Consider the following 11,396-nt stretch of genomic DNA (forward strand, 5'->3'; position numbering starts at 1 on the left):
CCTCCCAATGTCTCCTAAACACAGAAACAAAAAGCATGGTTGAAGTTTTAAACAGACACTATATTTCCCTGGTGGGGCCCTCTGCAAAAAGTTTTTTAAAAAGAGAAAAGGGGAGGGGGGTGGCTTACCACATGGCTATGTGCCCTGCAACATGTACACCTTAGAGGTGGGGGGCCACCTTAGGGGGATGGAGGGACATAGATCCACCCCCAAGGACCACCTTTGGGTCATAGATCCACCCCCAAGGACCACCTTAGGGGGGAGGGGAGATAGATCCAACCTACCCTTTTTCTTAGGGGTGGGTGGGGGCAGGTCTCAAGAGCCAATCACAGACTGGTTACCTGACGTATAAAAGTTCTGCAGAGAAGGGGGTCTGTCCTTTTCTGGCTGCCATACCTGTGTGAGACTCTCTGGTTCTTGGTAAGTTTTTTCCTGTATATTCCATAGCATTGTTTTTTAAAAGAAGGCCTTTATAACTATTGCCTTTTCCCCATTTTGAAACTTTATTCAAAATGGGCTGTTGTGGGCCTTTTCCCTCACTAAAGAATAAATATTTGATGAATGTCCATTAATTTGGGGGGGAAAACTGAGCAGCTTTAAAATTACAAGCATAACATGCGGCTTTCTCTTTTTCCATGGACTTCATCTAAAATCTGGGGCTTTGGGCCATAAAAACATTGGTATTTATGCATTTTCCTGTTAAATGTTTTTAATTGTTAGCATGTAGTTCTGTTAGAAAGAAATTTTACATGTGCTACAAATGTTTTAGAAGCCTTTTTAAAAAATACTTTTCAAAGCTTACTGAGAGTAGAAATGTGTGGATTAGGATATACGGGTTTTTAAAATGTCTGGCAAATGGTTTCACTTGGAAACATGTGCTCAGCACTGTTTTAAATTTTTTTTTGTTAAATATATATTTTTAACAAAGCTCTTTTTGGTATTTATGAAACAAGGTTTAAAATGCTTTAGAAGCCTTTTTTTAAAAACTTTGCTTTGCTTACTGCTGGGTATGTTTGATGGGATTAAGAAAGATGTGTATTAAAAAGTCTGGCCCCTGTTTCCACATGCAAAACATGTGCTTGGTACATTTTTAAAAATTTTTGTCAAATATTATTTTAAAAAGCTCTCTTTTTGTGAAACAAGGTTTAAAATGCTTTATAAGCTTTTTTTTAAAGAGTATTCTGGAGACTTTGTGGGGAAGATTTGATGGGGGTAGAAAACAAAGCTCCAGAGGTGTTAATGGGTTTATGGTCAAGAGCTGATTACTCATACGCAGCAGAGTTACAGCCTTTTGTATTGTTAACTTTTGGCTTGTTGGTGCTAAAAGTTCATTTAATTGTTAAATAAGCCTATTTGGAAAACTTCTTTTTGCCATTTCCCCCCAAAAAGGTCTTTTTTAGGTTTTAAATTGTCTAATGTGCCTGTTTTAAAAGCTCTTTTTTTTGTTTTTTCTTAAATAAGGGCCTACTTGGAAATCTTTTTATTCTGTTTAAAACTTGTTTTTGCATTTTTTTCCCCAAAAAGGTCCTTTTCTAAGGTTTTAAATGGTCTAATGTGCCTGTTTTAAAAGATCTCTTTTTGGTTTTTCTCAAATAAGTGCCCATTTGGAAATCTTTTTATTCTGTTTAAAACTTTTTTTTTTTTGCCAGTTTTTCTTAAATAAACCTGTTAACTACCATTGCTTTGAGCATTGCTTTGTGTGTGTGTAGGGGTTAGGAATTGATGGTGACTAGGTAATTTCAAAAGATTTTATTGGGTGGATAGCTTTGTTATAGGACATTAGCATACAAGAGCTTATGCCGGAAATAACAACCACTTTAGATATAAAATATTGTACAGACGGTTAAAAACAGCTGTTCTCATATTTCTGGGTGTAACTTCATGCGTCATTATTAAGCCGTTTTCCTGAAATAATGAAAAGAAAAAAAACTGTTAGGGCAACACATTTTTCTCAATTGATCACTGGTTCCATAGGGTTTCCTAAAGAATATGTGTTAAACTTACCCAGCTGCCATTTTCCTTCATCCAGATGTGTTTCTCCATTATCAAATAGCCGGCAATGCAATTGGTAATTTGCTGTACATTTCCTGTTGTGAGAGGCACACCTCTGGTCTTCAGCTTTTTGGCAATAAAACCTCCAAATAAGAGAGTCATCACAATTCTTCCCCAGTTGATTTTTCCATCAGAAAATTGAGACCTCATAACTAAATGGATTATTTCACAAGCACGAGAAATATTTGGAATTTCCAACTGTGTTATTAAGGGTTCCATTTTTTCTTCCACGTGCTTCTGAGTTGAATTGGCCAATTTTTGTAAAGTGTGGTATATTTTTTCATCTATTTGTTCATCTGGAACTTGGTCACATACTAGATTTAAGTAAACATGAACAATGCTGAATGTCTGCCTCTCCATTTCTTGTCAGAAGCAGAAATGTGGCAGCTCAGTCTCAACAGTATAATTCTGTGGGGTTTTCTGATATGCGAGGGGTGGGTTTAGTGGGCATGTCTCAACATGTTTGTGTTCATCAGGCACAGCTGGTACTTCATAGCCCCTGCAAGCCATGGAAAAACAGGTCCAAAACGTTCCTTCAGAGGAGACTGCACAGGGCACAGGAGGGCTGGCTAAAACACAGGCCCCAAACCTGACACACCCAACAGATGAAGAATTAGGTAAAATTTGTGCTTAACAATATTAGCACTGCTTTGTGGGTCAAAAAAAAATAATTTAGAGGTGGGGGCTAACAACATTAAATGTGTAATTTTGTGGGTTTGTTCTTTCTGAAATTAGTGTCTTTTCTTTACAGAATTGATGTTTGCTGAAGGCAGCCACGAAGGCAATGCGGCACCTGAAACTCCAGTGACAACAAATAAAAGTGGAGGTACAGTGTGTGTGTGTGTGTGTGTGTGTGTGTGTGTGTGTGTTGTGGTATTTAAGGGCTGGGGGGGTAATGAGTGAGTGAGTGAGCTATAATACTTCTTATTTTGTTTGCTTTTAGACAAATCTCTGAAACGTAACAGAGAAGAACCCCACGATGCTACACCCCAGGCTTCTAAGAAGCCAAAAAATAATGAGCAGGTGATGGTGATTGACGGAAATCTCTTACAACGCTTTGAAGCCCGCAGAAAGAAAGCTGCAACGTTATCGGCCTGCTTTGTGGAGATGCAGAAAATGGTAGCGAAAGGTTGCGCGATCCTTAGACGGGCCAAGGGCTATGAAGCCCATTTGAATTATATGTGGGACAATCCAGTAACACAAGCTCATATGGATGCTTTTTACGAGAGTATTAAAAAATATAACGAGTACATGGTGGACAGGTCCCTTGAACATCGGCAGATAGGCAGAGGTAAACTACAACCAAGGATCAAGAAAGGCCGGAATGGTAAATGGTGCAGGGTGGCGGGGTACTGGAAGAAACCTGCCAATGGTAAACTGTACTGGAGAAGAAGAGTAACCACCCTGATTAACAGATCAAAAAAAGTACTCCACACTCGGAAAAATAATAGGAAATGTAAAGGGGGCCTGAACTCGAGGAGCCTGGTAAAAAACACTAAACATAGTGTTGATAATAACCAGCCTTCTTGTTCCAGCACCCCTTCTTCCGTGGCCTCTGACCCATCCAGGGCTGAGAACCAAAACCCCTGTGACTCTGTTTCTGATAATAACCAGCCTTCTTATTCCAGTGCAGAACCTCAGAATGATTTGGAGTCTTCTGAATCATCCAGGGATGAGAGCCAGCCCCTACCTGCAAACATCCCAGGCTCCCCAGATGATGAGGGCCCCCCTGCCGTGTATGCAGAGCGTGTACGCTCATGGCAGTGGACCCACAGGTTGTATCGTACAGTGCGTATCGGTGAGGAGTTCCGATTCAGAAACTTAGAGCATGTAACATCGTACACGCAAGCTATACACGCATTACACAACTCAATACAAAATATTCTAGACGATCTTAACCAGCGAATTAGTCTGGGAGATTGTGTTCAAATTAGACTGGAGGCTGATGGCCTAAGAAATCCTCTGTATTCTGTTAAAAAAAGTAAGGACCTTTTAAATGCTGAGGATTTTCTATCACAGTTGAGTAACCTGTTGCAAAGCAACATGGAAATCTGTGCCCATTCCAGTTTTCGTCTCATAATTACGATTGTGAAACCCCCAGGGGGCGGAGGGCATAGATCAATAGGCTCCATCCCCTCTAGTGAAATAGTTGCCAGAAAAAGAAAACATTTGGTTGATTTAAATTATACAGGCACTAACCTCTGTTTTGGCGGTGGCCTGATTGCTGTCATGAGTGAAAAGATTCCCACAGATGCAAAACTGCTGACAGCAGCCAGGCAACTGTATAAGGAGCTTGGCTGGTCCGATCAGAAAAAAGTGACCTTAAGTGATATTTCACATGCTGAAAACCACTTAAAAATTAATATTCATGTGGCACATTATTCTAAGAAGGGGTGGAGTCTGTTTAAAACCCAAGGCCCTCAATATCAAAAAACATGCACGCTGCTTCTGCATGACGAACACTTCTATGGGGTAATCAATGTAAAAGCCTTATTCGGGGTACGAAATTTTTGCATATTTTGCCAGAGCCTATATAACCATAACAATCACACCTGCTTATATTTCTGTCGCCTCTGCTTGAGAAAAGATTGTGCGGTTGTGGTAGATCAACAGGCTAGGTGTTTTGACTGTAAGCTGAATTGTAGGTCTAAAGAGTGCTTAAAAATACACAGGCAGCTGGTCTCAGAGGGAAAGGTACGCTGTGAAAGCAGGAGCTATTGTCCTAAATGCTTGCATTACCAGAAAAGTTACCATGATGAGGAAGAGTGTAAAGGCCGGCAGTGCACAGTCTGTTGGGGGTTCATCACAAAAGATGATGAACATAAATGCTTCATGCAGCCCCTAAAAACCCCTGAGGTTTCTGTACAGTATCTATTTTACGATTTCGAGTGTCACCAAGCAACTGGTGTACATGTCCCTAACTACTGCTTTGTAAAAGCATTTCCAGGGGAAACTGTAGAGTGCTTTAAAAATGGTAACAAAAGAAAGCGGAGGTATAAGAGAGGGGCTAAAAAGCAGTATGACAGCGATGATGAGGATGAAGATTATGAGTGGCCCCTTGCTGGCAAAAGTTGGGAATTTAAAGGGGAGACATGTTTATCTGACTTTATTACAACATTTATAGATCGCCAGTTTTCTGACTGCACATTCTTAGCACATAACTCTAAGGGTTATGATGGTTACCTGGTGCTGAATCAGCTGGTGAAAGAAAAACTTGATGTAAAAATTATCGCTCAGGGTGGGAAACTGATTTCTGTTACAGTGGAAAAATTGAATATAAAATTTATTGACTCCCTGAGTCACCTCCCTATGGCCCTCTCTAAACTACCCAAAGCTCTAGGCTTTGAGAGCTATAAGGGATATTTTCCCCATTACTTTAACACACCTGAGCATTGGGATTATGTAGGCCCAATGCCCTCAGCTGAAGATTTTGGTGTAAAATATATGATGCCTGGTGAAAAGGAAGCCTTTTTAGCATGGTATTCAGAGAATCAGGATAAAATCTTTGACATGCAGAAAGAGCTTGTGTTTTACTGCAAAAAGGATGTTGAAATTTTAGTAGAGGCCTGTACCAAGTACAGGCATGAAATTGTAGAACTGACAAAAGAAAAGAAGTTAGTGAAGAAAGGGAAGAAAGGGAAGAAAGGGAAAAAAGAATATGAGGAGTGGTTTGCTATAGACCCCCTCCAATTCCCCACCCTTGCAAGTGTCTCTCTTGCGATGTATAGATTTAAGTTTCTGCAAGAAAACACCATTGCAATTCCAAGTTTTGTAAATTACCACAATCAGTTTAAGCGATACTCCACACCGTCTATTCAATGGCTTTTGTATATTGAACATGAGGAAAAGCTTGAGATTCAGCATGCCTTAAATGGTGGAGAGGTTAAAGTTGGAGATTATTTTCTTGACGGGTATGCCGCTGTAGGTAATAGGAAAATAGCCTTTGAATTTAATGGTTGCTTTTATCGTGGATGTGTCCTGTGTTATCCTCCCCAGGAGAAAAACCCTGTGGTGGGGAAATCTTATGAATTTCTCTACAATTCCACACAGAAAAAAGCAGCTGAACTCAAAAGCCGGGGTTTTGATTTGAGAACAATTTGGCAACACGAATGGGATAATATGGTAAAAACAGATGTGAAACTCCAAACGTTTCTTGCTTCATCCCGCCTTCCAGAACCCCTACACCCCAGAGATGCTCTCTTTGGGGGTCGTACAAATGCCATCTGTCTCTACTATAAACCTAAAAGTGGGGAGACAGTGAAATACTACGATTTCACCAGCCTGTACCCTTATGTTAACAAAACCAAACAATACCCTCTGGGGCATCCCAAAGTCATTTATAAGGACTTTGAACCGGTCACAAACTATTTTGGCATAGTGAAGGCAAAAGTTATTCCTCCCAGAAAACTCTATTTTCCAGTTTTGCCTTCCAGGATCTCTGGAAAACTTATGTTTGTGCTGTGTTCAACCTGTGCAGAACAGCGGCAGTTGGACCCGTGCAAACATACAGATGAACAAAGAGCCTTAAAGGGGACGTGGTGCTCCGTTGAGTTAAATGTGGCTCTAGAGAAGGGGTACAGGGTTGTGGAAATCTATGAGGTATGGCACTTTGCACGCAGGTCTTCTGTGTTGTTTTCAAAATACATCGAGATGCACCTACGACAGAAGCAGGAAGCTTCAGGCTATCCTCACTGGTGTGTTACCGATGAGGACAAAAACAAGTATATAAAGGAATATCATATGAGGGAGGGGGTGCTTTTGCGCAAAGATCAGATCACTGTGAACCCTGCAAAGCGCCAGATTGCAAAGCTGTTTTTAAATTCTTTGTGGGGGAAGTTTGGGCAGAGAACAAACCTCCCTCACACTCAGGTGTTGAGAGACCCCGATGAATTCTTTCAGCTGCTTTTTTCTGATGCTTACAAGGTTTCAATGTTTGAATTTGTTGACGATGAGGCTGTTTGTGTCTCCTGGAAATATTCCGACGACCGGGTGACAACCTCGGGTAGAAAAAACGAATTCCTTGCCTGTTTTACAACGGCCTATGCACGTTTGGAACTTTATGCACTCTTAGACAAGCTTGGGAGACGTGTTTTGTACCATGACACAGACAGTGTCATATTTGTGAGTCGGGAAGGAGAGTGGGATCCTCCTCTCGGAGATTTTCTCGGGGATCTCACAAGTGAGGTTCCTGCAGATCAGACCATTACAGAGTTTGTGTCAGCAGGGCCTAAGACCTACGGTTATAAGTTGTCTAACGGCACAGCCTGCATGAAGGTCAAGGGGATTACATTGAACAGCGCTAACTGTGAAAAAATTAATTTTGACAGTCTCAAAGACCTGGTATTCTCCTACGTCTCAGACAAGAAAGGATCCACACCTCATGAAATTGTGGTACAGCAGCCAGGTATTGTAAGAAATAAGCAGCATTGGACACTTCACACTAGAAATCTCAAAAAAACACAAAAAGTTGTTTTTGATAAAAGGGTCATTACTGAAGGATTTAGGACACTTCCTTATGGCTACTAAAATGGAAACACGCTGGCAACACCCATTCTCAGCTATTCTCGCTGGACCTAGTGGCTGTGGGAAGACGTTTTTTATAAAAAATATGCTGGATCATGCTGGTAGTGTGTTCTCAGAAATGCCTGAAAATATTGTCTGGTGTTACAGTTGTTGGCAACATTTGTACAAAGAACTCCAATGTAAATACCCTATTATTCAGTTTGTACAGGGGATGCCTGATAAATTTGATGATGATGAACTGTTACCCCCCAATAAAGTAAATCTTTTGGTTATAGATGATTTGATGATTCATGGTTCTGAAAATAGAGATCTTGAGCGGGTTTTCACCCAATTTGTACATCATAGGAATCTGAGTGTATTTTTCATTACCCAAAATATTTTTTGCAAAGGAAAAAATAGCCGGACCATCAGCCTTAACGCTAAATATATGGTGCTCTTTAAAAATCCTCGGGACAAATTACAAATTGCTACTTTGGCTCGACAGATGTATCCGGGAAATGTCAATTTCTTCATGGAGGTGTTTGCTGATGCTACAAACAAACCTCATGGGTATTTAGTGCTGGATCTGAATGCTAACACCCCTGATTCTTACAGGCTAAGAACTTGCCTTTTCCCTCCAGATTTGCCTGTGGTATATATAATGAAGAAAAACCATTCCCATCACAAAAGGGCCCGGTTTTAACAATCCAGGGCTCTGTTGTTGTCTGCTCCTCCATGGGGAAACATGTCCAGTCGCGTAAAGAGAAACCTGGCACTTTTAAAACTGCTTATTACAGTGCCTCCTCGTCAAAGAAAGGCCATTTTGTGTTCAGCTTCGGATGACCTTGTTGCAGCCATTTCAGAAATAGCCCTCAATACTTTAAAAGGCAACATTCCTTTATCCCCACAGCAGGTGCGTGTATTAAAAAAAAGACGCACCCTTATTAAAACTCTGGGTAACAGTAAATTGTCCCTGAGAAAAAAGAAGTACCTTGTGAAGCAGTCTGGGGGCTTTTTGGGGCCACTGCTAAGTTTCGCAGTTCCTCTAATAACAGGCCTTTTAACTAAACAGTGATGGAATATGCTGAAAAAATGTATTTGGTCCCCAGCCATCAGCTAGAACAATTAAAGGGCCCAGCTTCTAAAGATGAAAACATCAGAACTACAGCAATCTCTTCCTTAGATACTGAAATGCAGGCAATTCTACGTAGGACCGACTTAACTGAATATGAGAAAGCCAGACGTTATGATGCTTTACTCCAAAAATATCTAACTCATGTAAAACAGAAGGAGGCAGAGAAACAAAGTTTAAATCTGTTTCTACCCGAATCCCCTTCTGAAGAAGTTGTGATGAACTCCCCTGATGGCATGATTCAAGAAGTGTTGGACAATCTGCCTGTCAGGTACAAAAATAATGCAAGATTGTTACTAAACAAAATGAGTCAAAACAAAAATGTTTCTTCGTGGGATGACAAGGGCGTCTTTGTGTATAAAGGAGAATCTGTAACTGGATCTAATATATTGGACTTAGTCAAAAGTATAATACAGCCTCATGCTTTACCAACCAAACGCCTCCCCAAAGGCTGGGATGTTTTTTTGAGGGCCATGGCTGAAATAAACGCTCCAACTTCTGTGGTGGGTAACACTGCCAATAGAGAACTTTTGAACCGTTTAAAGAACCCTGAAGATTCTTTGTCACTTACACCTGTACTGTCACACAGATCTTTTAAAAAACAACGGCATGCTGCTTGTACCTGGCTCACTTTATAACGCCGCTATTTTTTAGAAAAAGAAATAGAAATAAAAGTCTTCTTTTTAAACTATTTGATAGTCTGTGAGTGTTTTTTTAAAATGAAAATAAAAGCCAGGACACAGATTATGTTTTAATAAAACCCTCTGAGGGGGTGTGTTTATTAGGAAATGCGGTGGTGAAATTCATTACAGGATACACATCCCTGAGTAGTCTGGAACATGTCTGAGACAAGCCCGGGCAAGTTCTTCTTCTTTTTCACAAACTGTACAACCATCTCATCGTTTTTTTCCAAATTGTGAGAATATAGGTCTTGAATATTTTTAAATGTCAGGCCCTTGCCGCGCTGTTGCAGAAAAAACACACAATGATATCCACAAACCACAGAGTCTGGGGCTTGTACTGGATGACCCTGAAACACAGTTTTGTAGCCATTTTTTCTTAAAAAATTCATGATTGTTTTAGGAAACAGAGGGTGGTCTGGAGGGTGTCCGTAGGAGTCAAAAAATTCGCCATTTTTTTCTTCTGTCAAGTATATAGCAAGCCAATGTTCTCCTGGAAGGTTGTGAGGATGGGTGTTTATGACCAAGCTCAGGGGCCTTTGCAGCAGTTTCTTTCTGGGGAGCATGTCACAGGGGAAGACTCCATAGAAACTCTTCCGAGTATAGGGGTCAGAAGTCAGTATGCGGGTTAACTGCAGGCTATCCATGTTACATATAATCAAACAAGACATTTCTTCGTTGATTTATTTCTATCACATTGTCAAAAACTCCATAAACAACCATATTGACCGTGGTTGGCAGGGGCCTGGCAAAACGCAGCTCTGCCCTCAGGTTTCCAGTTTTAATCAAAGAGTAGTGGTCACCTCCTTCTTGATCTGGAGTCAGGTCAAATGCAAAAAGTGTGTAACCTCTTGCATATTCTTCACGGTTAATTAAAAGAGACCTGTCTTTCATATGCTTGCCCGCCGTTTGTACCAAACTCATATACTCTCGCACACAGTTTCCCTCTTGAAAATCAGGCTGAAACGGTTTCATTGGATTCTGTTCTCCATCCAGGTAAAGGGCCGCAAAATTAATATCATAATGTTTAAAGTTAAACGGATTTTTGTTGTAAATACCGCTAAAGGCATCATTGTCCACCAGGCCTATAACCACCTGTTTAGGTAATTGTCCCAGAAACAGGTTCTCCTGATTAGAGACGCGGCTGCCTCTCGGGATGCTGAACACTTTCATACTCACACGATCCACAGGATATTTGGCATTGGAAGTCAACAGTCCTTCGGCGTGTCCCAGGCGGACACCAGGGGACACCCTCACCTTTTTGACAAAAAGGGAGGCTGATAGAATTTGCAGTTTGTACTGCCTGTCTGCAGCATCGCTCATTAAGCAGAAAGCATCTTTGTTGCGGGTGAGTTTAATTTTCACATCAACGCCATTTAGCAAAAGCTTTTCTTGAAAAAACAGGTCAGCATGGAGATGGCCCAGCAAGTCTATCTTTCTACTTGCAGCCGTCAGGGCTGCTCTTTTAACAAAACCTTCATTATCCCCATCCAGCTCAGCTGATTCATGCTCTCCAGCTGTATCTTTATAAAACAGGCCTGCAGAAAATTGAGTTGCTAGAGTGTCATCGCTGTAGTTTAACACAGATTCAATGAATGATCGGTAAGGATAACAGTTATTACTCTGGCTGACGAGACGATCTGCTATAGTAATATCAACCTGACTGAAAATGGAGGCTATTGGATAATTCACCAGCCCTACCTTGGCATCTTCTGCAAGGTAAGACCCATCTTCATTCACTATTTTACAGGTCAAATAGAGGAGCGTGTTGTTCAGATCCATATAGTCCTCACCATTCCCGGCAATGCCTGGGGCTAGGTTGGCTGCTACTGCCAGAAGATCCTTTTCCACAGCTGCCCCAGCCCTCTGGAATACGTTGCCCACGGAGCTCCGCTCATCTACCACCCTGGCCCAATTTAGGAAGGGCTTAAAAACCTTCCTATTTAATCAGGCATTCCCCGACTAAACATCCTGTGGGCCTCCCTCCTCTCTCGTGGCCGTGAGGTTGGGCTTAGGGGTTTTTATTGTTT

General features: G+C 41.2%; 1 protein-coding gene across 1 annotated transcript; it reads right to left on the reverse strand.

The window, feature by feature from the left end:
* Positions 1–10,014: 10,014 nt before the first annotated feature.
* On the reverse strand, positions 10,015–11,148 carry LOC149312168 (uncharacterized protein F54H12.2-like). Its single transcript, XM_089527177.1, has one exon. It carries the CDS (start codon positions 11,146–11,148, stop codon positions 10,015–10,017), a length of 1,134 nt encoding a protein of 377 aa, XP_089383303.1.
* Between the last annotated feature and the right edge of the window lie 248 nt (positions 11,149–11,396).

Source organism: Sceloporus occidentalis, unplaced genomic scaffold (genome assembly GCF_023333645.1).
Source record: "Sceloporus occidentalis isolate IW3139 unplaced genomic scaffold, rSceOcc1.0.p SCAF_5, whole genome shotgun sequence".
Lineage (NCBI taxonomy): Eukaryota > Metazoa > Chordata > Lepidosauria > Squamata > Phrynosomatidae > Sceloporus > Sceloporus occidentalis.